The sequence below is a fragment of the Aspergillus luchuensis genome, chromosome 1, assembly GCF_016861625.1.
Source record: "Aspergillus luchuensis IFO 4308 DNA, chromosome 1, nearly complete sequence".
Taxonomy (NCBI): domain Eukaryota; kingdom Fungi; phylum Ascomycota; class Eurotiomycetes; order Eurotiales; family Aspergillaceae; genus Aspergillus; species Aspergillus luchuensis.
In genome coordinates this window covers 2,246,574-2,272,813 of record NC_054849.1, presented here as the reverse complement: position 1 = coordinate 2,272,813, position 26,240 = coordinate 2,246,574, and the positions used below count along the sequence as shown (strand labels likewise).

Genomic DNA, 26,240 nt, shown 5'->3' with positions numbered 1-26,240 from the left:
GATGGCAGTTAACATGGATTTCATACTCGGAGTATCCGTCATTTGCATAGTAAACAATCAGTTTTCCTGGTTTTAAAGGAGTCGTCTCGTTCCAAAGGAGATCTGGGGTGGTCTTGTTGGAAACGCTGGAGCTAGAGCACATGGCTGCGGTCTGGTTCCGCTTTATATCCGCAGATTATCATGAACGTTGCGTACTCAATCGAACCCTTGCTTTTATACCATTAAGTGTACTATGTGACACTCTAGATGTGTCTGAGTTTGACGCCAATATATATATCCTCGTCTTATATAAAGCCCAGACTGTGCCAGAAAATCGTGTCCAATGGCAGAAAACAACCTCCCGCAGGATGAACAGACTGTGACTATTCTGCTCCTCGGAGACCCGGGATGTGGTAAAACAACGTTTCTATCGTAAGTGCAATAGCTCTTCAGCATGCAGTGCCTTCTATGACATAGTCCCATCTTCAAATCACGGTCATTTACTAACGACTGATTAGGGGCTTGAAATCCAACCTTCGTAGACACCACGGACAGACGCCTAGTCAGGGAAATATTGAGGAAACCCTTTTACGGGACAGTGACCAGCCATTTATCTACGAAATCCGCTTCTCAAAGAAGTCATTCAGACTTGAAGTATATGACACCGCAAGTCCCAACCAACATTGGTCTACTTTGCAGCCCGATGTTATACTTCTGGCATTCGATATCTCTAATAGAGATACCTTGAATAATCTTCGCAATGTAGGACATACCCCATGTCTTGCATGTTGTGGTGACTATCAATACTGACTGCTATGCTATAGTGGCGAAATGATATCACCAGGTACTTTCAGAACGGTTATGGCGAACGCATACCGATTATGTTGATTGGCTTGAAGAGAGATCTTAGAGTGGAACGTGAGGGAATTATATATCCTCAAGAGGTGAGTAGAAATCATCGGGCTCGATTGTTCAAGTCTATCTGTGCTGTACGCAGGATCGGTGCTAACTGATATCATATATAGTCGTATCGGATTGCGCAGGAACTTCGATGTGATCGGTATGCGGAGTGCTCTGCTGTCACTGGGGAACTCTTACGAGAGACGTTTGAAGATATTGCGCGGCTTGCTGGAATGACGACTACGGCGGCTGGAGGCCAAACTGCTGGCGCTTGTGTTATTCTTTAGTATACTTGATACCCTTGTTGATTTTGTGGATCCATCATGTTTAGATATGTGGTATGTTTACACAAATTTGTTGGCTTAGAATAACGGTACTTAATGCCTAACCGTTCCTAACTTCCCGGGTGATACGTGACGAGATTGGCACCACAGGTATCAGCATGGGCTTCTACGCATGCTTTCTGACCTACGTCTACTGTTGACTACTAGAGACCACACTTATACATGGAGAACAATGGTAGCTAGCATCACTTTTCGATTACGGCTATGATAAACATACAGGGAGAAACCAAGGTAACGATTAAGTCCACCTTGTGAAATTGACAGCACAGGGCTTTCCCCCAGAAGCTCACTGAGGCAAGAGAACAACTGGATATCTTTCCCTCATAAGCGCCAGTCAATCATTGACAATGCAATTCCTCCCCGATGCACCATAAGCGGAACGTGAAAACGGACTGCAGAAGGAGACTTCGCTGTAGCATACCACGAAAGAAGAAGTAGGAAGATGATGTTTTGAAGTAGTGAAGCTCCCGTTGATTCTTTTCCTCTTTTTTCTTCTTTGTCTTTCTTTGGAAAATACCTGAACTGAGACTAGGATAGACACGACAAGGGATTTTTTGTTCTTTCATTGCAAGGAACCGCCGGAAAGACGTTCCTTGATGATTAAGGGGTCCTCGTCACCCTCAACCAATCGCCATTGTTTCGTCAATCCTCGTTGCGAAGTCCAGATGTTTACCACTTAGCCTCGGTGGGCTGGGCCTCAGCCCAGCTCTCACCAGCAGGAGCGGCAGAGCTGGCAGCCCAGTCGCCACCCTCAGCCTCCCAGCTGGCAGCACCAGCAGCAGCGCTAGCAGCAGCGAAAGCAGTGCCAGGAACACCGGCACCGGCACCGGCAACATCCCAGTTGTCACCAGCGAAGCCGGACTCGATGGCACCAGCACCGACCTCCTCAGCGCTGGCAACCTTCTCCTCGACGACCTCCTTGTTCTCCTCAGCCTCGGGGTCACGGTAGAAGTACAGGTCGACAACGACGTCCCAGTCAACCTCACGGGAAGCGAGAGTACCACGGAGGCGGAGGACCTCACGGGCAAGGAGCCACCAGACGAGACCGATGGCGTGGCGACCCTTGTTGTTGGTGGGGATGGCAACGTCGACGAAGTCGGTGGGGGAGTCAGTGTCGCAAAGGGCAATGACGGGGATGTTGACGTAGCTGGCCTCCTTGATGGCCTGGGCGTCGGTGCGAGGGTCGGTGACGATGATCAGGCGGGGCTCCTTGAAAGAGCGGGTGATGTAGTTGGTGAAGTTACCGGGGGTGAAACGACCAGCAATGGCGGTAGCACCGGTGTGGGAGGCGAACTTCAGGACAGCACGCTGGCCGTAGGGACGAGCGGAGATGACACAGATGTCGGCCGGGTTGTCGATGGCGGCGATGATACGGGCAGCGAGGAGGATCTTCTCCCTATAAGTTCGCGCGGCGTTAGGCAATGATTCTAGATAACATGCGCGCATTAGAATGCCTGATAAACATACCAGGTCTTGCCAATGTTGATGACATTGACACCGTCGGGGCGAGTCTTCCAGAGGTAAGGCTCCATGTGAGACTGGAGGTTCTTGGACCCGAGGTGGCACTGAGCTGCGAGGAGCATCTCAATGTCCTGGGAGGTGGGGTTGAAGATCGGGGGGAGCTGAGAGGGGGCCATGGTGGGCGATTGATATTGCAAAGATCGATTTGAGTATATCAATCGTCTGGCACTTGTCGTGGTGGTGGTGACGGGGAGACGAACGCGAAGCTGAACTTTTGGCACCGCGCTTGAGATGGTCGATGAATTTCGCTTGCCCTTTGTGAATTTTAGGGCTAGGGTTACCTTGGAAGAGCCTCCGATCCGCCCGGGATATCACGTGCAACTCCAGGTCCCGATGCGGACTAGCGCAATTCGGGGCCTCGAGATTTTGGAGACTTCCAATCTGAGTCCGCGGCCTTTAATGCGAAGGCGCCCGGAAGTGCTATTTGTTAATCGTTGCGGTCACTCCCTCCCCAGCTCGTGAGAATGCCTCCCCTCATTCTACTTCAGCCCTCCCTGAGGGCCCTCACTGGTAAGTACTGTCTTGCTGCCTCCCCCTTCAGATCACGCCGAGTAACTGACCGGGTTGTCGCTATTCCAGGCCCTTCCTCCGTGCAGCTTCCCTTTGCCGCATTGTCGCTCAACCCGGCCAAAACCTCCGTGAGAGCTGGGTCTACAGAGTCCCGAGAGCGCAGACGCCATGACCCTTTCCTAATGGCGCAGTCTCGTCAACGCAAGGCCGCCAACATCTCCCGCCAGAAAGCCCTGGCCCAAGAGCGCGAAGGGTCTGTCGGCGACCCCGTCCAAAGCGAACCGACGCCCTTCATCCAGGAACTTAGAAAGACGCAAGCGACTTTGCAGGACACAGACCTTAATTACTTCGTCACACCGGATGGTCTCAATGAGGCGTTGGAATACTCGAAGAACCTGACATCACCGATTCGGAACCCGGATCGCGACACTGCTGATCCTCAGCTCGAGAAAGAAGCCGCCGAAAAGCACCTTCAAGAACATCGGAACGCACAGGAAGCCATCCGTCGTATTGTCAGTGTCGCCAACGGAAACACGAAGGACCACATGCGTCTTCATATTCAGAAATGCATTGAGACCTTTGGCCGGCATAAGACCGACAGCGAATTGCCTCCCAAGCCTTCTGGCGTATCGCATGACTCTGCGACTGTTCATCTTGAGAAAACTCCCCGGGTTGGCCCAGATACTGGCTCTCCGGAAGTGCAGGTTGCTATTCTCACGGCAAAGATCATGAACTTGTCTAGACATCTCCAGACGACGAAAAAGGACCGACACAACAAGCGTAACCTGCGTCTACTTGTTCACAAGAGACAGAAGTTGCTTCGCTACTTGCGGAGGAAGGAGAGGGGTGGCCCCAGGTGGCAGAATCTGATGGAGAAGCTGGGTCTCTCGGAAGCTGCCTGGAAGGGTGAGATCTCCATGTAAATTAGCTCTTTGGCGCTTGTATTCTACATATCTTCTTTTCTTTGTATTTCCCCTGCTTAAGCTTAATCTCAGCGTGTAACCTTATGTATCGATCAATGGGCCCTTCCTATTTCATAGTGTCTATGACAAAGAAGCTGTGGGTATTTCATGCCCATTGTTCATACTTCACGACTTCGGTGTTGTGATGCGCTGTAAAACTGTCTGTTGTATGTCTTTTGTGATCCTTCCTGCGCTAGACCCTGAAGTGCCTCACCGGCCTTTTTCACTCGTTTATTATCGATCTTATCGTTCCCAGTCAGACAATACAAGTAGTTGTAGGGGTAGCAGGGTGTTACTACAGTAGTAATGAGTACTCTTGAAGTTGGCCAAGGGCGGCAACAGCAGTCATTGGGCGAAATCCCCACCGCCTGGTGTTCTGCCGAGACGTCACCCCCCGAGTCGCAAAATTCCCGCGCAAAAGTTCCCCCAAACTTCATCTTTCTATACCACGACCTTGCTCGCCGAGGTCAGTGAATATCGTCGACTGCCTCCGGGCGCTGATTTGACGCGTCATAACCAACATTACCCAGCAACACGAGGTAACATTCACTGTAAGCCAGTGTTATGTTTTTCAACAAGTCAGTACTGTTTTTATCAACCTGCCTCTTCCCCCCTCTCACTCTCTTCCCCTTCATAATTTCCATCCCTCCGTATCTCCGTCGATATCGCACTTGCGCTACCGATTTACATTGCTTCGATCTCTCATTTGCACGATTCTTTATCCCACCGTATTATCTTCTCTCGCAGGTGCTAACTTGCCTTACAAGTTAGATTCAACTCTCCTCCATAACGTCCCTTTGCTCCGCGTTCTTCAAGATCTCAAATCGCGACTAAGCGAGACGATCTTTCTTCTCATACCTTCCGATCAAAATACCGCGTCGCATCAAGTTTACGGCAACCTATAGGGTAGCTGAATCACCTTTTATCAACCTGTCCTCACACCTTTTTGTAAAGGTTTCTTACATTACGTTCCTGTCTTACCTCTTCTTATTACCCGCACCCTTCTAGTCACTCAGTTTGTTGGTGGCTTTGTCTCAGGTTACTGGATTTCACCAGCCTGAATTGAACACCTTTTTGCTTTCACCTTCATCACAGTCAAGATGCGTACTCGTTCACAGCAAGCTTCGCCCGGTGGCTTCGTGTCACTCGAGGAAAATGCCCCACGTCGAACCAGGTCTGCGAGGAATGCTGCGCACCAGGAACCTGCAACGTCAGAGCAACCCCCGACCCGTGCAAAGTCTCAGCGCGCACCTAAGAAGACGAATACCACTACCACCAAGAAGCCCACAACCAAGACTCAGACACGGAAAACTACTACAACGAAGCGCACGACGCGCCAGTCGACACGTAAAACCGACAAGCCCGTTTCAGACGAGGATACGCAGCCCACCCATACAGAGGAAGATCACGCCACAGATACTACGGCTGCAGAGATGACTACCCCTGGGGAGGACCCGAAAGTTGTCGACCCAACACCCTCAGTATCTGAAAACGAAAACCCTGATCGTGAGTACATTCCCTGTGTTTCTCACCCCCCTATGGTCCCCCAATCCCCCAAGAAGTCCCAGGAGATCGATTGTTTTGATGGCCCGGATCCCCGGGGTATCAGGGCTGCCTCGTGTCTCGAATCCTTCATCGACGAGCTAAGTAGTGTCGGCTCGCCTCTCTCTGAGAGGTCGAAGACGCCGTCTTGGACGTCGGAGGATGAGACCGAGGCAGCCCTGGCACCGCGTCCCGCGCAGGAGTCGGGCGCCACCAACATTGAGACATCGGCAATCACAGAGAGAGTCTCACTCCCGACTCCTGCCGCGGAAGAGCGCACCTTTGAGCCGCCTGCGGAACCAACCGTGGCGGAGCCAAGGGGAGTCACCGTCGTGACATCCCCTGAGCAGTTCAACACTGCCTCATTGGCTTCCGCTGCGGGCTCCGGAGGAGTGGTGGTCGTCGAGGACGAGCGGGTGGGCGCACTTATTGCGTCCTTTGCCAGATTGTCTTTGGATGATCTCGCGCCTCGCTCGTCCAATGAAGCGGCTGCCACTCTGATGGAGTCGACTACCGCGTCGTTCGGAGAGCCTGTTGAGCCCGCCCGCGTCACTCGCCGAAGCCTTCGCGCTTCTCGGCAAGAGTGGATTCGGGACTGGGCTCAACAGGTCCCTTCCACGGGCTTCTTTCATCCCATCACAGGGCAGCTCGTGGAAGGGCCGTCGGCGTCGGTTGAGTTGGCGGGGGATCTCGCGTCCAACCGTGGGCCCCCGACCCGTCGGCTTGGGGTCCGGGACTACATCCTGCGAAGGCGACGCCGTGAGGTTCAAGTGATGTCGCCGCTGCAGGAAGAATCGCAGAGTAGTCCCGGCCCCGGCTCAGGGGTTGTGGCTCCCCGGGGAATCCGGGCAAAAAAACCACAAAAGAACAAGGGGCTAACAAACCCGCCAGTGACCCGGAAGCGTGCCCGGGCAGATTCAAGCGACGAAGAGACCCAAGGCCCGCAGACGCCTGCCGCAAACAAGCGGCGTAACCTTGGCCCCCCCGGCAGCACGCCGTATCGACCCGCAACCCGGCCGCGCTCACTAACTGCGAACATTACTCCGTATTCTGAGAGACTACGGAGACGGCAAGCTGAAAAAGATGGCCGTATTCACTCCACTTCGCTTCGCGTATCTCAATTGCTGGCCCAACAGGAAGCTGACCGGCGCCGCCAGGCAGCAGAGTCTTCTGCGCCCCCATGCTCTGAGCTGCCGCGTACCACCTTTGATTTCTCACTTGATAACGCTCACGAAACCAGTCATGATCAAGAGCAGGCGCAAAGCTTACAGCAACAGTCTTCTACGCCCGAGCCGCCGGCCACTCCGGAGCGCCAGAGTGGTTGGAACCTCCGTGGTCTGCTCAACTCCGTACCTCGCACCTTCACAAGAATCCTACCCTCTTTCAGGAGGACCCCCGAACCTACTCAAGTGCAAGGTATGTTCTCTTTTGATCTGCATTGGGCCACATAATTGATAAGGATTTAGCGTCTCCCCAACCATCTTCCGAGCGTATTGATCGGACGCAACCCTCTCAGGCATCCTCTAGTGTTTCTCAGAGCCAAGCACAGAGTAGCCGCAGATCCAGCGAGGAGCCACCTCAAAAGCGCCGTCGCAAGTCTTGGTCTCTCTTTGCACAACCCTTTGATAGATCCCTCTACCTTGGGGACATCCCTAAGAAGGACTCAGCAGCTCCGTCTTCTGCTCCATTACTGTCTCGCCCCGCTCCCAAGCCATCAACAGAAGAAACAACACTGCAAGGATCAGCCACGCCAGACGCGCAGAAAGATGTAGGCGTGGAAGGCCAAGATTCTTGGGGGCGCGAGGCAGAAGAACAGAAGCAAAAGAAGCGGAAGCGCTCCCCGTCGCCTGACGTGATTCCCAACCCTCCAGGATGCAGTTATGGGCTGGACTTAGATTACTTCTGCTATAGCTCTGAAAGCGAGGATGAGCAAGAAATTCCGCTGCCACGAACTGAGCCAAACAAATCTGGTCGTTTAGCTAAGACAGCTGTCCGCGGCGCCTTGCGCTCAGAGCGGCATTCGTCGAAGAAAGTCCGCTTCGATGCGAGTCCAGAAGATACACCATCCAAACTCCGACTGCGTGCTCGTGCAACCGACCCATACCGTGGAAGGCACTTCATTGGAATGGGTAACGATTCTGAGAATGCTACCCCAGAGTCTCCCACCCCCGCTCCTCATGCCGCTGATGAGTCTTCAAGCCGCCGTCCTGGATTCGTCCCAAACGTCCAGGGAACTTTCCAGTTAGATTACGACGCCTTCTTAGACGATTCCGAATCCAGCGGGGCCTCTGCATCAGCAAATGTCTCTGCCTCCGCACCTACCCCTGCACCTAGCTCACCTACCGCCACTCGGGCTAGTATCTCGGAAAGGTATGACATATTTGTTCCTTGTTACCAAGACAAAGATTGGCTAACCAGCAATTTTCTTTAGTGTGCCACCTACAGAGTCCCGTCAGACTCCACGTCAAGCGGCTCCAGCCCCGTCAACTCCTGCGAAGATTGACGAAGAGGCTCTCGCCAGAGCTCGCTCACAGGCTGAGAAATACAAGCCTAAAACCCCTAGTGGCCTTCGTACTGCAAGCAGATACTCGAGTCCTATGACTGCTACCCCCGACGCAATCCCTGCAACTGCCATCGCACCCGCAGTCACACCAACACCACTCACGTCCGAAACGGCACTCGCACCTGCGCCTGAGCCCGAGCAGCAGACTATTGAAGATTTTGGAGACGATGAATTTGCCCGTGAGGCTCAGTGGCTCTATGAGAATTGCCCATCTGGAGACCTCAACGACCTTGTGTGGCCTCAGCCTGTAACATATGAAGAGCAAGGTTTCAGTCCCGAGGTGATCGATCTTGTCAATGAGATTTGGGATCCCTCAACTGTCGACTATGCTTATACCAACATCTGGAAGCCTGGCCTTGACGCGTTCAGGCGCGAATTAGAATCCGGCGCATCCGAAGCTGCACAAGCGTGAATCACATTTCGCAGACAATGGTTGAAGCAATAATTGCTCTTAGCCTCTCAAGATGGAATACGCTTTGTCTTCTGAACAAGCTGTCCAAGTTCAGCTCTGATAAACGATCATTGCCGGCAGCAAACTGTCTCAAAACTAGGTGTCATGGGATGAGCGTATTCCTGGCCAACTGCATTTTGAGTAGTTGCAGTCTTTTTCTTCCAAAAGTAGTGTCATTTACTACCCTTTTCTAACTCGAGTGTCTTGTCATGGGCATCGTTCAATGAGCGGTTTGAAAGTTCAGTGTTCGGGGGAGTTTTTGTTCCGCCACGTTTATCTAGTGGTGTCACAATGCATGGGCATTTGTGTATTTGAAAGTTGCATTGCTTTTTGTATCATTAGCATCTTAGCGGTTGAAAGCAACGAGGTCGCATTTACATTCCTAGTTACACCGTCCAGTTATTTTCAATGTACCAGTTGAATTAAATCCCCATGGACTTCGTCGTAGCAGAATCAATTGAACTGCATAGAGATAATATGTATAACAATACGAGCTACTTGTCATCAACTTTAAGCAAGCAGGCCATATCCCATCGTTTAGCATTCGGCGAAGTCTGCTGCCCTTTCTAGCAGCAGCAGTAATTATTCCAGAAAGAGATAGGTTATGAGAAAAAGCGATGTTCTAATAACTCTTTGCATTTGAAAGAATCTTGAGATACGGACGTGGTATCAGAGACAATATGCCAAAATATAATGTATATACTACATGCCAATCCAATCGGATTTATCCATCCATCAATCAAACCCCTCGAACTCATCATCATCCCCACCAGTAGCTTTGGAATCCTTATCCTTGGCCGCACGCCTAAGCAGACGTTCTTCTTCATTCTTCACCCGAATCTGCTCAAGCATCTTCTCCGTCTCGAGCACCTTTTGACGCTCTTCTTCCGTCATCTTCTCCCATTTGTCCTTCTGCTGACGCGCCTGCTTGGCCTCCCGACGCTTCAGCTTCTTATTCCGATTATCGAGATTCCTGCTCCACGCGACGCTCTCGCTGGAGCGCTTCTTGCCTGCCGCTTGGTCGTCCGCGACACCGTTCTCGGCATTCTCCTGTACTTGTTCCTTTCGGCGCTTCTCGCGCTGCTTGTCCTTGTATGCGTAGTTTTCCCAGTCTAATTTCACGCCAAGTGTCCGGTCGCCCTGGAAGTTTCTCAGCTCGGGCATCTTGGGAAGCTTCAGCAGACCCCATGCATTGCCTAGTCCTTCCCAGTCTAGGTCTGCGACGCGGAATATACTGCTGGCTTGGTGCTTGCTGTAGCTTCGGAACCAACTGACGAAGGCCTTTTGGCCGCGGTCGTGCAGTGCGCGGTCTGCGAGGACGGCTTTACGAGCTGTTTCGGTGGCTGCGGCGGCATCGGCATCGGTTATGGTGAGGGTGTGAGGGTACGGTGCGACGGGGGTCTTGCGGACTTCGAGGAAGTTGACGTAGTCTTCCTCGCGGCCGGGGTGGAGAAGGACCACACTTAGACCCTTGCGGCCTGCACGTCCGGCACGGCCGCATCTGTGGATGAAGGTCTTTGGGTCCGAAGGGGGGTCGATCTGTATTACGACGTCGACTGAGGGGATATCCAGTCCACGAGAAGCAACGTCGGTGGTGAGGAGAATGGCGGGCGTGTGGGAGTTGACGAAGCGGTTGAAGTTCTTTTCGCGGACGTTTGCTTGGTGTTTACCGTGCAGGGGGATCAGCTGAAAGTCATCGCCGATGATTGAAGGGAGGATTGCAGAGAGGTAGTCGACACCCGAGCATGTTGAGACGAACATAATGGTCTTTTGAGGGGCGGGCTCGAGCGAGTAGAGGATGTGTTTGATGGCAGGGAATTTATGAGTTGGGGGAGCTGTGAGGTACGTCATTTGTAAACTAGTATAGATGTCAGTGATAGGACGCCTTTATGAGGTAGAAATAAGGGTACGAACCTAGCAGGTGTGCGTTTATCCTGAACACCTGACGTGCCCTTTACCTTGACCATGACTTTGACGGGGTTGCGCAAACCAACCCGAACAATCTGATCGACAGCTTCACTGACACTGGCACTGAACAACCCCGTGCGCCGTTGCTTGGGTAGACGGCGCAAGATGTTCTGTAGTGTATCCTTGAATCCCAGATCCAGAAGTCTGTCCGCTTCATCCATGACAAGCATTTCGAAGGACGATTGAGGGCAGTGGACATGGGGCGAAGAGAGCAACTCCAACAGTCGTCCCGGTGTAGACACCAACAAATTAGGAGACCGCTTCAAGAAGGTACTCAAATCCTCAGCCGGGGTGGTCGAACCGCCGAGAAGGAGCTGCGGGACAACTTTGAGGGTTGAGGAGGGGAATTTCTGACGAGGCGCATCGTCGTCTTCATCGGAGGGTTTGAGACCGGCGGCGGATGGAGGATGGAAGGCGAGCAATGATGTCAGGACGTTGTAGATCTGTGATGCGAGTTCTCTTGAGCGCAACTGTCAGCACTGCATCGCGATGTCTTTATAGAATGACCAACCTGGTTGGAGAGATGATGATGGCTCCGACATGGTGTTTCTTGAGTGGTTCTTCCAGGCGCAAAAGCTTCTCGACAACTGGAATCAAGAAAGACAGGGTCTTTCCACTTCCTGTGACTGCTTCAACCACAACATCCTTATGCGCCATGAACAAGGGAATCGCAGAAGCCTGGACGGGGGTCATGCGGGTGAAGCCCATAGAAGCAACGGCTTCCAGTATCCATTCCGACAGGGCGGGCGTCACTCCATCCCATGCTCTGGCAGAGGTGCCCGGGGGTGGTTTGGGGGCCATTGTGAATGTAGCTGTATTCTGTGATCCTTCCGAGTCACAGCCTGGTCCCAGATCAATGCCAAATTGGGTAGAAGATGTTGCGCAGAACCGCCGTGGAATCTCGATCTTTTTTTGCTGATAATTTTTCCTTATCAGAAACGCGGCGATTAGATACCGGAGGCGGTGAGCTCATTCTGCAGGTGCACACGTGATGGACCGCGGATTCGGCGGAAGGAAATCCAGTCAGCTGAAAGTTCAGCTGAGCGTCAACAAGCATCAACTGTCAATCTGCACGCATCGGTCGCCGGTGCACCTAAAGATAGGAGCGGCGATTACGGCTCAATTTTCTTGACTCTATAACTTGCGCTTTTTTTGGTGGTTATGCCGATCCTCTGCTAAGCGTGGCGCGTCATCCGAGGCGGTGTTTCTGCCTGGTGCTACCATCATCATAGAGCCTTACACTCATAATCTACCTTATATTGTCAGGAACATCCTCTGTCGCAATAATTGCCCAAGATTTCGTCGTCAACAGTATTCAGTCTGCCCATACTCGGCGCCTGCTCCTCCAACCCCACCCTTATCTCTCCGCGACCGCTATCCGGGCTGATCCACGGCCCAATCCTCCCACCTTTCTCCATACCTGCAGCCGATATGCCTTCTGAACCCGGTTCCATACCGGAGACTCCTCGAGTCATTCCTCCTTCTCCTGCTTCATCTGAGCGTCGATCAAGCTCGGGCGATTACTTCGGACCTACAACACGCTCTGCAGCACGCCGGCAGCGACTTGGGGAGGTAACGGAAGAAACACCTGATACCTCAAACTCGGATTCGAAACGCTCACGAGCGCGGTCTCGCAGCCCCAAATCTCCTGAGTCTACAAGGCGCCGTACCCGCAAATCTAATCCGAAGTTGCCCGCTGGAAAGCCCAAGAAGCAGACGAATGGTCATGCGGAGTCCAACGGATATCTATCACCTATCGCGAAACCCGGCGGCAACTGGCACGACATCTCTCGATCACCTTCTCCTCTCGGTCTCATACCTCTCCACAGCCGTTATCGCTCCTTTATACACCGTCATGAGATCCCGCGCAAACTTCTCCATGTATCGATCGGCTTCCTAACCCTCAACTTGTACAGTCGCGGCATTCAAACCCTCCAGATTACGCCATGGCTCTTCGGAGCTCTCGTACCGATAGCAACGGTAGATATCGTCCGTCACCATTCCACCAAGATCAACAACATATATATTCGCTGTGTGGGGGCTTTGATGCGCGAGACAGAGGTTTCCGGCTATAACGGTGTGATCTGGTATCTTGTGGGCACATATGCAGTGCTGCGCTTCCTCCCCAAAGACGTCGGAGTCATGAGCGTACTGCTCCTCAGTTGGTGTGATACTGCAGCCTCCACATTCGGTCGTCTCTACGGCCGTTACACATTCCAGCTGCGCAAGGGCAAGAGTTTCGCCGGGACACTGGGAGCCTGGTTTGTGGGTGTCCTGACCGCAGCCGCATTCTGGGGATACTTCGTACCTTACATCGGAACCTTCCCCAATGACCCCGAGGGATCGTTCATGTTCACCGGTCAGCTCAACCTTCTTCCTAGCTCGATCAAGAACCTCATCGGCTGGACTGCGGACACCCCCAGCGCTGTCATTTCCGGCCCGTTGGCCCTCGGCGTTATGAGCGTCGTCTCCGGCTTAGTCGCCGCTGGAAGCGAGTTCGTGGACATCTTCGGCTGGGATGATAACCTTACTATCCCGATCTTGAGCGGTATCGGATTGTGGGGTTTCCTGAAGGTCTTTGGTTGAGCGGACTACCGCAGCTAATGCCGTTATACCTCCCCTTTTTTGTTCATTACCACAGCACTGGCATGGCTTGGATAGTCGCTGAAGCGCGCGACAAGCCGCGAGCCGCAGTATCGACTCATCATTCATTTCAACCCTCTTTTCCTTTTCCTCTGTTCAATCACCTACCTATCCTGTCTATTTCTTATACATACACCCGATTACCCCATGACCAACTACATCACCACTCTTCTTATATTTGAGCTCTTACTCGATTACCCTCCTGTTTTGCACTACTCTGAAGGGGAAAGACTTTGGAAATAATTACTTTGGCCCGCAGAAGGACTTTTGTTTAATGATTACTTAGATAGATATCCTGGATCGGCGTGGCTTTGGCGCTTGCAAATCTACACAAACACACGGGCTACTATCCTCTTTTTTCATCCTCTATAGATGTTGTAATGACGTGCAGTGTCTACATTTCTGATGTCCAGACTTTGATGTATATCATGACTTGTATGCCAGTGTACAAAGAAGATGATTGACTCAAACTTGGGTCCCGAAAGCATTGCGCCTGTAATGCATGTCCAAGAGATTAGGGTAAGGCAAGAATTTGGATCAAGTATTGGGAAAGACCAATGTACAATTCTCTCATTGTTGCTCAGGTCAAGTCCAAGATGCTCACACGGGCGATCCGCTTTTTCTTGCCGCGACTGGTTCGAGTGTCAGTCGTACTTGCAGCTTCTGCAGATCCTGTATTTGAGCTAGTGTCTGTCGTCCAGAACCCGTCGTGTACAACAACAGATTCAATGTGTGAGACTGTCGATGGACAGTCGTCTGGCTTTTCAGAAGATTTGCCTTTCCGAGGCTTGAGCTCCGTGGGCTCGCACGCTGAGGACGATGTTTGTGTTCGACTCGAGGGATTCTCACGATCCCGGCGCTTTCTTGTATCTACAGCATTATCTTCTTCTGATACCAAGACAGGCTCGCCGTTCTCCACAGAAGGCGAAGGGCGGGCTATGCGCTCAGCGGCCTCAGTAGGGCCAGACCTGGTGTTATACACCTTCTTCTGGCGCGAGCTTCTTCGAGGCATGGGCCCAGTATCATCTAGGCATATGGGTTCTGTGGCGTCCTTGCGCGATTGTGCGTCATCCAATGCTATGGAAGATATCGCTTGTTGTAGTTCATCAACCTCACAAGTAGACTTCAGTTTGTCTCCTTTGCGCCGGGGCTTCGATGCATCTTGGCGGCCTGCATGGTTAGGAGATATCGAACGAAGTGCAGACTTCTTGTCGTCTGTCGCATCCCCTTTCCGCATACAGCGTTTTGAGCTTGATTGGGCATTCTCTTTGGTCGGCGAAAGAGCTGGAGAACTCTCTGCGGAAGCCAACTTCTTTGTCTTTCGACCGGTGGAGTCTGTCAAAGCAGGCTGTCTTCCAGCTCTGTCGCGTGCTCGGGCGGTTTTGGGTGACTGCTGTTTGATAGTTGTGGAGGACGGTGCATGACTCAATGAAGAAAATTGGTCGATTAGATCATCGAGGCTCGGCGAATCGTCACTTGAGTCAGTCAATGGCTGCTGCTGTATGGATATGTCAGACGCTGATGGCTTCCTTGAAGGATTAGGAGAATCTTGAGACTGACGGGAACTCGACAGGCTGGGTACAGCAGTTGCTTTGGCCGAGACTGCTGCCTCTAAGAGCTGCGCACTTTTGTGGCGGGATATTTCGGTTCGCTCCTTCGTGAGGGTACCATATTTCAAGATGCTACCTCGCTTCATGTTCGGGTCTATGGGCCCTTTTTTCCTAGGCCCTGTCTTTCGCGTCGCTGTTTTCTTCGGTGCCGACTTCTCAGCTTGCTCTCGTTCCCAGTTCTTCACGACTTCTGGGAGACCTATCGTGGCTAGGGTTTCGAAGACCCACACCTTTTCAGAGGCATAAGGATCATAGCGCTTTACGACACGTTTCTTTACCGGGGATTGAGGCACCGATACCACATTATCCTCCAGCTCCTCTTCCTCGTCCCCTGAGACCGTCGACTCTTGAGAAGGAAGTGGAGGATTTGGCTCATCCGCAAGAATGTCCAAGCCAACAATGTCGACAGGGATCATATCTAGCTGGAATTCCGTCAAGCCGTCGGTACTATAGCTAGATCTGCTTTTATATATCTTTTGCAGCATCGGGGTGTTGCTGTTCGACAACGTAGGGAAATTCGCGGGAAATGCTGATGCTTGTCTTCCAAGGCGTAGTCGGTAGGACAGAAGCGGCTCAGAAAGTAATCTGGTCACTTTTCTAGCCCCAGAGCGGTAATTCCACTCAAAGGCGTCGGCAGCAAATCTCCTCAGTTCGACAACGTCTATGTCCTTGTCCCAAGCATTTGAGAGGTTGTGCTGAAGGGCTCTGATTTCGCTCGTCGAAGAAACCACAGGATTCGCATAATATGACAGAATCGTCCGATCAGGAAAAGTGTCGGGAATTCGGACAACCTTGTGCTTGGTCTGGAAGTAACCACTTTCGTTTTCTTCCAACTCATACTGGAGTCGTTCTCTCCAATCACTTAATCTGGCATCGAGCTCGGCGCCATCTGACTCAAGGATTTCCAGAAGATCTGCGCCAAAGCCAGCTTTGGCAATCTCGCCAGCGAGCTTGCTACCGCATTTAGGGACTCCCGATGGCAAGTAATCACCCCCACTCAACATGGCAAACAAGATCATGCCTGCACGATCAAGCTTCACACTCGAAGGATCACCAGCGGTGTTCATGCGATAGCAGGTAACATGTGTTGCAGCCCCGGTGCTGCTGCCACTTTCTTTGGAAAAGCCCATGACGGTAAATGTTGAGCCAAACATAAGAGCGTCAACGTCATTAGTCATGACTGCATCAACAACTCCTGCTCTTTGCAGTCTTGCACACTCTGCTTCTGCCTCTCCTGGCGCCTCGTGACGCGGAAATTTGAACAGATCGACTAAGATCTTAGAGAGCCGAATGATTGGTGCACTTCCGTAACTGCGACTTGACACGGCTTTGCCTCTCTTGAAAGGCGGCTTGTTCTTGCCATCATATACAAAAAGAGGATGGATTGGAAGCGCCAAAATCTTCAATAGTCTGTAAAACAACGTTCGTAGCTCGGGGTTCCGACCACCGCGGCCAGCTTGCACTTGGAACAGCCATATCGAGATGTCCACGGCAATACGAATAGGCCTAGCTGTGCGCTCCAAATGGGTTATGGCCAATCTTGACAAGGAAATACGTTCACCAGCGCCGATGGCATGGATCAGCCTTTGTGGTCAGTGGATTAGCCGTTGAACTACTAACTTGAATGAGTGCTGTTTGCGCACTGGAAAGGGATAATATATTTCTCTCCCAAGTAAAGTTCCACAAAACAGCACCTACAAAACTGGCTGACTTACCCCGGAATCCCCATTCGGACAGCCTCCCTTGTTCCCAACTGCCAAAACCCAAAGTTCCAATAGAAAACAAAATTGCCCTGCAGCTCAGGTCCTCTCTGATGGCGAATACTAATGCAGCGATGAGAGTTGTTTGTTGACGGCGGCAACTGGGCGACGCGGCCCGATGTAGATCCGCCCGCCCAGAGCCTCCGCAGATTGTCGCGGCTTCCTTTTCGCGCTCGCCAATCGCTAATTGCCAATTGCCCCCAATTCGGGAGTCTTCTGCTTAAGTGGAAAAGTTGTTGGCAGAAGGTATGATCTAAGCCTTCTCATATTAAGCGCATCGGTTGAGAGGAAGTATGATCTGCGCGGGGCCCCTGAAGCAAGTTGACTTCTATTCCCGATCCTTCCCCGCGATCTCCATAGAGCAGCCACCTTTGCGACTGTCTCAGAAACTCATTCGGACGACGACATGACAAGTACATCCTCCACCTCCGCTTTCGACGATAGGCGACCCATATCCATGAGCTTCCGTCACAGCCAATCTGGGAGACCTGATTCACCCCATACGCCCCAACATCACCTCCGTTCCAACAATTCTTCCTTTGCAAGCACCTCCTCCGCAAGCACATCGTTTCGCGGAGAAGAAGATGCTATCATCTTCGAATTCGGGGCAAGATGGCTTCGGGCAGGGTTTGAGGGGGAAAGCACTCCAATGTGTGTGGTTGGATGCGGTCCAGAGGAGTCGAGAAGGGTTGGCGATTACAGAGGGTGGTTGAGAAGCAACGAGACGGACTCATCACGCTCGCAACCAGTCAAAGCTGACGAATGGGCTGGTGCATATGAACTCTGGAAGATGGATGTACGCGATATGGATATGGCACTCATTGATGACAAGATTGAGCGCATGTTTCGCGAGACCTACAATAAATACCTGTTGACAGATGCGGGAACATCACGACTGGTTCTGGTTCTTCCGTCTATCATGCCACACCCTCTCCTATCATCGCTTTTGTCAACCCTGTTTAGCCGATGGCGATTTCCAAGCATCACTCTTTTAACCAGTGCTCCTATGGCCGTGGTCGCAGCTGGGCTGCGTTCAGGCTTAGTAGTGGATATTGGATGGGCGGAAACCATTGTTAGCGGTATCTACGAATACAGAGAGATGGCAGTCAAGCGCAGCACGAGGGCTATGAAGTCCCTACTGCAGGAAACTGGACGGTTCCTGACACGACTCTCCGATGACAGCGGGGCCGCGCAATCGGCGGACGAAATCTCCGTTCATTATGAGCTCTGCGAAGAGATTGCTAGTCGATTCTTGTGGTGCAAGCCCAAGGCGGCTTCCCACGGCTCCACGGCGACACCGCAGCAACAGCCAGCCGAGGCTCGAGAGGAGCATTCTGGAGCGGCTGACCAACACACTACTTCACACTCAGATGCAACGGTGTCGCTTCCCTCTCCGTCAGGTTCAGGATCAACCTACATCGACCTTCCTTTCTCTAAGCTCGCGGAACCGGTGGAAAAGGTTCTCTTTGCGGAGGGCTTAGCCGATTGCGAGTTGGACGACGAGGAAAAACCGTTGCCGTTGTTGGTGTATCATGCCCTGCTTAGCCTGCCTCCCGATGTGCGTGGCACGTGCATGTCGCGTATTATTTTCATTGGTGGAGGCTCCAATATCCCTGGTGTCCGACAGCGCATCCTCCAGGACGTGGCGTTCCTGGTGGAAAAGTATGGCTGGTCACCTGTCCGCGGCAAGGTTATCGAGCAGCAACGCCAAAAGCTTGAGAGCCTAAGACTCTCTCAACCAACCAAGCCGACTGTCACAAAGCAGGAGGATGAAAACGAGACCCCCGATGCTGCTGCTGCGCGATCAACTCCAGATGCACAAGCAGAAGAAGAGATCGACCCCATCGAGCAAAAGATCCGTCGTAATAACAAAGACAAGGATACTCACCCGCCGGTCCAAGGTGTCCTGCGGGAGGTAGAATCCCTTGGACCCTGGGCAGGAGCCAGCCTTCTCACGAGTCTCAAGGTCCGGGGCTTAGTCGAGATTGAGCGGGAAAAATACCTCCAACATGGCCTCGCAGGAGCTAGTCGGGATCTGGAGCATGGGCATGCTCCTGATAGGCGCTCGGGGTTACGCACGGGAGGCGACCGGTCTAGTTGGACTTTGGCTGGCTGGGGTTGAATCTAGTCTCATTTCCCCCGCATGGCCACGCTAATTCATGCGGCCTGGTCAGACAAGCATTAAACATTGGGGATTCGCAAAAATTTCTCCATCGTCGTCTATTCCCCCTCCTCCCCCTACGGAGTAGTGCTGACCGCACCACCCTGAACTCACTCTGATTTTGTTCTCACTGAGATTGTCGAAGCAGTTAGCAGTAGATACGATACCCGTTAGAGTCTTACAGCAAATTTTATTAGCAATGTCTTTTCTTCCCATTATTATTCCTTGAGCGATTTTTAAGCACTCAGTAAACTTTCTTTGTACGTGCCATTGCTAGTCCAGATAAAGACAGATGGCGCATCAGATTATGTACACACGATCGTGGAATTCTAGAGCACATAATCAAGTACCCCCTCAACCTTTCCTCGATCTTCCCCCACTTACACAGTACCAAACTGGTAAGTAGCCCAGTTAACAGCGGGCCCTGTCTCAGGAGAATAGATCTGGTCCGACAATTGACCCCACTGAGGGTTGTTAATACCGTCAATCCAGCCCTCAGTCTCAATGACAATGCAACCATGCTGGTTGACGTATTCAGCGCCATCGACACCCTCGGCCTTGTTGCGCTGGACTTGCGATTGCTTGACGGGGATGGTGCCGTTCTGGCCGTTGCAAGAGTAGATCTGGAGAGCTTGCTGGTTGGTAGCGACGTCGAGGCTGATTCCGGTGGTGCTGGAGTTCATGTGGACGATCGGGACGATGGAGTTACGAGCTGCGTATTGAGGAGGACGATCTACGATGAAGCAGTTGTCATAGCCGGTGCAGTCATCGCCGCAGAGTCCGTCGGCTTTCGCGATGTCTTGGCCGACGAGTTTGCCGGAGACGAAGTCCGGGGCGCTGTCGTAGACGTCGACGTCGAGGATGGTGCCGTTGGGGATTAGGATGCCGTCTGTGCCGATGAGGCGCTTGGAGAGTGGCAGCTGGAGCCAGGTGTCTTCGAGGACGGTCTCATCCTTGAAGGCGTTCAGGTTCCAGTAGATGTGGTTGGCCAGCATGATTGGGGTTGTCTCGGTCAGGGCAAGAGAGACGAGTTTGGTGGTCAATTGAGGGAGACCTTGGGGGTTCTCGGGGGTGACTTTGGTTTGCACGCTGAATGTGGCATGGGTGATGACGTCTCCGGGGAAGTCTTCGAAGGCACGGTCAACCAGGGTGAATGTGATGGAGGAATTGCTGTACGCGGTTACGGTCCAGTTGCGCTGGTCGTAGCCAACGGTACCTCCGTGGAGCGTGTCTTCACCGTCATTTTCGTTCTCGGGGATATGGTACACATCTGAACCGATCGAGAACGTGCCGTTCTTAATGCGGTTGGCGTATCGGCCGACGACGGCACCGAAGAAGGTGTGGTTGGTCTCGGAGTCCTTAAGATACTGCTTGGGGTCGTCGTAGCCTACGACGACATCCTGGAAGTTGCCGTCGCGGTCAGGGACGAGGAGAGAAGTCAAGCGTGCTCCGTAGGGGATGAGCTTGGCTGTGATGTTCTCTGCGCTGATGGTGTAGAGTTGGAAAGGGTCCCCTGTGGACTTGGCAGCAGCAACTTGGGTCAGTGCTGGCAGGCCGTACAGGACGGCAGACAGGTAGCTTCTAACGTGCATTCTGACGCCTAGGAGAATGGTAACGAGGAGGAAGAAGCAGCAATATATGACCAAGATACGAGGGGTGATCCGGGCAGGGCAGAGCAGAGAGCGGCAGCATCCAAGAAGCTGGAGAGGTCCCTGGCCGGATCGGGTGGAAGGTCGCATAGTATTTATTTACAATTAAATTGGACTTTTCTTTTTACCTCATGATGGCGCGCCTGACCAGCGGGCGGGGGAAACCAATGCGCAGGGACCGAGAAACTGGGGTAGGAATGCAGCTAATTCCTGGATTGATGTTTAGCTCATTCACAAAATACCCGAACAAAGGCGTCATCTTACCAAGGTGTGAACTAAGGTAAGTGTGCCAGGGGTCCGGAGCCAAAAAGCATGGGTGACTTTGCCTCGTACTCCCTATAGTGTAGTAGCTGTCACAGTTGCTTCTGGGGCTGGGCCAATGGAGTAGGGCGGGAGAATTTGGTCCGGGTCTGACCACAGTCTGAGCGCAAATTGAAAAGATCGGATAAAGTGAGTGAATTGGGCCGAAGAAGCTAGGATCAACAGGTTTCTGGCCGAACGAGGGCGAGCGTGGTGGTGAGATGTGATCCCCTTAGTCTGGAGGCTAAAGTAACAATCTGGGAGTAGCGCAAAATGAAGCCACGGAAGACATTCCAAGCCCCAGGAATGGAGCTAGTCTTCTTCGGGAAAGTCCCGGCGGGGGAAAAGCTAGAGGTTGCGGGGAAGGCAACCGGCCTGTCGATCATCGATTTCTCTCTCTTTGCCTTCGCTCACTCTTACGAGGTGACATCCTGCTATAACTGAAGGTGTCATTCGGACCTGGTTCAGTACATTATGGACGAAATTAGAATAAACGTTCCACTGACAGCAACATCACCAGCATTTAGGCGGGGGGAAACAAGGTAAGGACAAAATTGATTACTCTATAGAGTTTATTATAAGGATGGTAGTTATGGGTCATGATTGCTGTTTGGGTACTTCTGCCGCCCCGTAGTCACTCGGCAAGGAACAACCATCCCGCCGGATAACCTAAGCATCTTCCCTGCCGGTCGCTGGGGCTGCCTGATCGGGAGACTTGTTTATGTTATGCGACGATTTTATCAGATTTTCTACAGATTGAGAAACTGTCTTTGGTGGCCGAAACCGTGTCTGGGTAATCTGCTTCCAGACGCGACGACTAATCTCACCTTCAAGGACCGAATATGAAAGTGTCCGACTAGCAAAGCCGATTGAAGTGTTTGAATCCGGTGTCGTCCTTATGAGACGCGACGGGGGGTCACAAATCACCCCTCACATGCGTCGCATCGTTGTTTCCCTATCGATATGTCCTCACGCACCTCCAGTTCTTCTCCGGACATTCTTGGGCCACCTGGCGACGCCGATTATTTGATCTCCTCCCCATTTGTCCCCTTCTCCGGTCGCCAAAGCTTCATGTCGCCCGCCAACTTCCGCCTCCTGCAAAGTCCGCGGACAGCGAAGGGCAAAAGGCGGTCGCGTGTGAGTTTGAGCCCTTCGAAAAACGCCCACTCCATAAAGTTCAATGACGTTGTGCTACCTGCCTCCCCGACGACGAAACTGAACGGCCAGCGCGGTGGAATGTCTCCCGATAAGGGTCCGGCCGACGGGAATGTCAGTCCGTGGAGGATCCGGGTAACGCTCGAAGCGACACAAGATGAAGAAACGAACCAAGGCAGCCCTTCGCGAAAACGGTTGAAGCCATCAACGACAACGATGAAAGTACCCCTCAAAGACGATACAGAACAGACTCCACGCAGACGCAGAGGTCGCCCAAGGAAGTCGGACATTTGGTTGCAGGATGCGACTCCTCGCGGAGGTAGTCCAGGACATACCCCGGGTCCAGGAAATACACCAGGCCCTGGACATACCCCGGGCCCAGGGCATACTCCGGGTCCTGGGGGGACAGGTCAGAAGAGAAAGCGAGGCCGGCCGAGGAAAAGCGCACCGGCGCTCGATGTGGTAGAACCAAGCGAACAGCAGGTGGAGAACCAAGAGATTGAACAAGAGGCGCCGATAGAGCCCGAGCAGAGATGGAGTCCGTTGAATTTGGCAGCAGACCCGGGATCCGACGATGACATTGGGGGGGATCAAGGACTCGAATTCAATGACGATTTTGGTTATGGCGACCGATTGGAACTACCTGATTCCGCTGTCCGCGATGAGACTGGTCCCCGGGTGACATTTGAGCAAACTTTTGACACTCCAAATGTTGACCATGTCGACCAAGGATTTACGGAGAACGACGAGTATAACCTACATTCAACACCTTCCAAAATGCCATCCCCAACCCGCGATACCTCGATTATCTCGCCAGCGAACACATTGCATGCCGGCCGCACCCCGAGACCTTCACGCCTTTACCCCACACCAACCTCATCATCTGCAGCGGAAGAAGATAAGACAGAGCAGGCTCAGAAAACTAGTGCTACCTATGATAAGGATCACCTTGAGAGCGGGGCACGCCCCAGCGCAGATCCGACCGAGGAACACAGGGAATTTGACTCTATAATGGAAAGTGAAGGGTTCAGCATGGTCTCGCTGGATACATTGCCATCTGCTAAACAACATGAGATCAAGAGCGCGAGCCACTCCCACGCCGCCAAGAGTTCTCTAAAGCCTTTCTTAGAACGGGAATCAAATGGCGTCTTGAAGCGAAGAGCCTCGGCGGTCCAGAATCAACAAGAGGACAATCTTGTTCGGAAGCCCCGGTCGGACTCTAAGCAGCGGAAACAGTCACCAGCCCAGCTGTTCCGCCAGTCAAGCGAGGCCAATGCCCACTTAGACCGTCCATCATCCCAAGACAGGCTCGAACCTTCCAGAGTCATGCCCGGATCGACGGCGATATCATCTGAGTCGACTTTTACTGGACAAAAGCGGGGGCTGTTGACTAGGTTCGTCAGGATAGTTCGTGCAGGCTTAGCTCTCGAAGGGCCTCTTAGAAACTCAGAAGAGAAGCAATCTTCGTACCAGTCAAACTCAGGAAGGCTTGGCTTCTCGGGTGATCCAGATTCTATGCTGGATACGTCTAGGAAAAGGCTGGAACATGTTTTTGGTGACTTGACCCCACGAGTACAACAAGAGCTGCAGGCAGGCTTGGCATTTGGGCAGGAACTCGCGAAGAGGCGGATCGAGAGAGAAATGGAACAACGCAGACAAATGGAGTTGGAGACTGCAAGAAACACTGTTCGGGAGACCAGGGAATGGAGTGGCTCCAGTTCACCACAGCAAACACCGCCTAAGGCTACCGACTATGGCACACCGGGCACGTTTATGAAACGGCGGATGGAAGAATGGCAACGGGAAAGGGAAGCTATCAGTCGAGAGATCCAGATGGCAAACTCTAGCCAGGTTATCGTCATTGACAGCGACGATAATGATCAGTCGAATATACAAGATGGCATGTATGAAGACGGCGATGAGCTAGAGTACGCGGCGGAACCCGTTCAAGACGATCAAGATGACGACGCCCACGTAGAGGCCGAGCGCCTAGATGGGGAAGACGAGGATGATGGCTACGAAGATATTTGGCAGCAAGAAGCTCGCAGTCAAGGCAACCAATCAGATCACTCTTCACTACTTGAGGATGACCAGGATGGTGAGCACCTTAGGCAGGATGGGTCTAGCCCGTGGAAGAGTGGCTGGACTCCTGCTCGGAATCAGAATGGCAAGATCTTATCGCCGGCTCATTGGACAAACGAGCGGGAGACTGTGCCATTCTTGGGCCGGTCGAGGGTCAAGCAGTTACAGGAGCAAGAAGTTGATTTGACGGCTCTGTACCGTGCCCAGGACACACCAAAGCGTCGCCACTACTACTATGGGAAAAGCAGTCCGCCGAGCAGTGCAATACGAGGCTCTGTAGGCCGTTCGCCAGCTTCTGTGGTACAAGAGGAGCACTATGAGCATGATTTCAACCAGGATCAACAGTCAGAGGGCTACGTGGAGTCCAGCCCTCGCCGGGACTCGGAGGATGAAACATTCCAGATCGATCCCACAACCAGATTGGAGATGGCTAGACAACGCCAAGACCCTGGGATGGAAGTCAACAAGATTGGGGGGATGTCAGATGCCGTTACATCCGAGAGACAAACTGCTCCAGAGGTGGGAGACATCACGCCGGCACGTCCACGGCATGCAAGCCCTGGCAGTCAAGCATCATCCTGGTTCCAGAAAATCACTAATTTCACGCCTGGTTGGCTCAGAGCACCGAAGTTTGAACAGCAAGGGCGGGGTTTGGAAAACCCTTCGGGCGACGAAGATGAGGAACCGCCCGCCGTTGAGTCAGCGCATGATGGATATGATAATGAGGATTACGGCGACGATGAAGTCAACTGGGGAGACTTAGGGGAAACCCCACGACCTACTCGATTTGAAGAGCCAGAAGATGGGAAACAGAGTTTCGCTAGTTCCCATTCTTTCCAAGCGGACGACGATGCGCACGCTTCACTGGACGAGAGGGGTGACAGAGAAGAAGTAGCGGAGGGGCGGGCTTCACGAGAGCAATCGCCCTCTTCCTTTTCCTTGTACTTTTCCGATGATCACTATCGCCTGCTGCATCGCCTCTATCGCTCGGCAAAACTGTATCCTGAACGCTTCCCTTACCATCCGGCGCCTGGTCGCTCCGATATGATTGGCGACTGGATCTGGACCTCGGATGGAGTCTACGGAGTGCCAGTCACAGAGCTTCAGTTTGGCATAGTTGATAGATTCGCGCAGCAGCTATCCCAAGCTGATTCACAGGCCGGCGGAACGGGTCAGATTCCCTGGACGGAGGCTGACGTTCACAGAAGATTGATCAGTATCATTATCGGGGAACAGATCAGACAAGACCAGAGGGAGAGGAGGCTCCACGAGGATCAACTGAGGGAAGAGTATCCGCGAAGCAGGGACACAGCATACGGGACGTGGCGCATATGACTTCTCAAACCTGCACGTCGCTTGACTTCTGCCGCCTGAACTCGGCACACTACATCTATTTTTTGAGTACAGAACTTTGTTGGCACACAAAGTTAGCACACGTTGTAACGACTTATATTCTTGCTTTTCTTGTTGAGAGGATACGTTGTTTCGGGTCTTCACGGGTGGCGAACCAGCGGGATTGATCTTGAGGGTCATTGGGTGGCAGGCTCACTTTACGTTTTGGCCTTATGTTTCTTGTACAGCATCTATTTTGTCTACGTACTATTCCCCCTCTGTTTCATTTGTCTTGGACTCTCCACACCCGATTGGATCTCCATGAGTCAGCTGCCAACCAAATTTTTATTTCTTACTCGTTCATATGTTGGAATGGAAACGCAACAACACCATTGGTGTATGCAGCACATATGGTTCCCTACTTTGGCAAAAAAGCGCACCTGTCAGCCAGGTTCGGAACAGAATTGTTTGGCCTGGAATCTGATTCGCAGAATTGACTTTCTAGTGCCCCTGTATAGACCAATAAATGCAGCACAGTTGACCGATCTTCATGGAACGTGTCGTGCTGCGGGCATCGGTGTTTGCTCTGTGACGTCCGCAACGTCCCGTCAACTTGGTGAGTTTCTCAACCTTTCGACCCTATTCCTTTATGGGTCGTGGTCAAGTAACGCTCCTATTGCCACGTTTACCTTCTCCACGGGGTGGCTACATAGTAGTTTCACGGAAATAGTAGCAGTCACAGAAAACGGGGGTTGACCTGCCACCTGCCAACTACTACTTACTTCATGGTCTGACGAACTCGAGGTAC

The 26,240-nt window shown here is 52.5% G+C and overlaps 11 protein-coding genes across 11 annotated transcripts; 6 read left to right on the top strand and 5 right to left on the bottom strand.

Moving 5' to 3' along the window:
- Window positions 1-322: 322 nt before the first annotated feature.
- On the top strand, window positions 323-1,166 carry AKAW2_10787A (putative Rho-like small GTPase; the record flags this gene model as incomplete). The annotated part of the gene is made up of 4 exons (XM_041691067.1): window positions 323-411; window positions 498-741; window positions 804-923; window positions 1,005-1,166. 4 exons carry the CDS (start codon window positions 323-325, stop codon window positions 1,164-1,166), a joined length of 615 nt encoding a protein of 204 aa, XP_041537507.1.
- Window positions 1,167-1,892: 726 nt separating this feature from the next.
- Window positions 1,893-2,860, bottom strand: rps0 (40S ribosomal protein uS2; the record flags this gene model as incomplete). Its single annotated transcript, XM_041691056.1, has 2 exons — window positions 1,893-2,619; window positions 2,691-2,860. 2 exons carry the CDS (start codon window positions 2,858-2,860, stop codon window positions 1,893-1,895), a joined length of 897 nt encoding a protein of 298 aa, XP_041537506.1.
- Window positions 2,861-3,208: 348 nt separating this feature from the next.
- AKAW2_10785A (mitochondrial 37S ribosomal protein uS15m) lies at window positions 3,209-4,177 on the top strand (the record flags this gene model as incomplete). The annotated part of the gene is made up of 1 exon (XM_041691045.1): window positions 3,209-4,177. One exon carries the CDS (start codon window positions 3,209-3,211, stop codon window positions 4,175-4,177), a length of 969 nt encoding a protein of 322 aa, XP_041537505.1.
- Window positions 4,178-5,316: 1,139 nt separating this feature from the next.
- On the top strand, window positions 5,317-8,733 carry AKAW2_10784A (uncharacterized protein; the record flags this gene model as incomplete). The annotated part of the gene is made up of 4 exons (XM_041691034.1): window positions 5,317-5,722; window positions 6,650-7,174; window positions 7,225-8,128; window positions 8,190-8,733. 4 exons carry the CDS (start codon window positions 5,317-5,319, stop codon window positions 8,731-8,733), a joined length of 2,379 nt encoding a protein of 792 aa, XP_041537504.1.
- Window positions 8,734-9,507: 774 nt separating this feature from the next.
- On the bottom strand, window positions 9,508-11,541 carry spb4 (ATP-dependent RNA helicase SPB4; the record flags this gene model as incomplete). The annotated part of the gene is made up of 3 exons (XM_041691023.1): window positions 9,508-10,630; window positions 10,687-11,199; window positions 11,252-11,541. The coding sequence occupies 3 exons, from the start codon at window positions 11,539-11,541 to the stop codon at window positions 9,508-9,510; spliced, it is 1,926 nt and encodes a 641-aa protein (XP_041537503.1).
- A 630-nt stretch (window positions 11,542-12,171) lies between these two features.
- Window positions 12,172-13,326, top strand: AKAW2_10782A (diacylglycerol/polyprenol kinase family protein; the record flags this gene model as incomplete). Its single annotated transcript, XM_041691012.1, has 1 exon — window positions 12,172-13,326. The coding sequence occupies one exon, from the start codon at window positions 12,172-12,174 to the stop codon at window positions 13,324-13,326; it is 1,155 nt and encodes a 384-aa protein (XP_041537502.1).
- A 637-nt stretch (window positions 13,327-13,963) lies between these two features.
- AKAW2_10781S (uncharacterized protein) lies at window positions 13,964-14,620 on the bottom strand (the record flags this gene model as incomplete). The annotated part of the gene is made up of 1 exon (XM_041691001.1): window positions 13,964-14,620. One exon carries the CDS (start codon window positions 14,618-14,620, stop codon window positions 13,964-13,966), a length of 657 nt encoding a protein of 218 aa, XP_041537501.1.
- Window positions 14,621-14,864: 244 nt separating this feature from the next.
- AKAW2_10780S (crossover junction endodeoxyribonuclease) lies at window positions 14,865-16,722 on the bottom strand (the record flags this gene model as incomplete). The annotated part of the gene is made up of 3 exons (XM_041690990.1): window positions 14,865-14,881; window positions 14,944-16,577; window positions 16,709-16,722. 3 exons carry the CDS (start codon window positions 16,720-16,722, stop codon window positions 14,865-14,867), a joined length of 1,665 nt encoding a protein of 554 aa, XP_041537500.1.
- Window positions 16,723-17,159: 437 nt separating this feature from the next.
- On the top strand, window positions 17,160-18,875 carry AKAW2_10779A (putative actin-related protein RO7; the record flags this gene model as incomplete). Its single annotated transcript, XM_041690978.1, has 1 exon — window positions 17,160-18,875. One exon carries the CDS (start codon window positions 17,160-17,162, stop codon window positions 18,873-18,875), a length of 1,716 nt encoding a protein of 571 aa, XP_041537499.1.
- A 419-nt stretch (window positions 18,876-19,294) lies between these two features.
- On the bottom strand, window positions 19,295-20,506 carry AKAW2_10778S (aldose epimerase family protein; the record flags this gene model as incomplete). Its single annotated transcript, XM_041690967.1, has 1 exon — window positions 19,295-20,506. One exon carries the CDS (start codon window positions 20,504-20,506, stop codon window positions 19,295-19,297), a length of 1,212 nt encoding a protein of 403 aa, XP_041537498.1.
- A 1,320-nt stretch (window positions 20,507-21,826) lies between these two features.
- Window positions 21,827-25,435, top strand: AKAW2_10777A (putative AT DNA binding protein; the record flags this gene model as incomplete). Its single annotated transcript, XM_041690956.1, has 1 exon — window positions 21,827-25,435. One exon carries the CDS (start codon window positions 21,827-21,829, stop codon window positions 25,433-25,435), a length of 3,609 nt encoding a protein of 1,202 aa, XP_041537497.1.
- Between the last annotated feature and the right edge of the window lie 805 nt (window positions 25,436-26,240).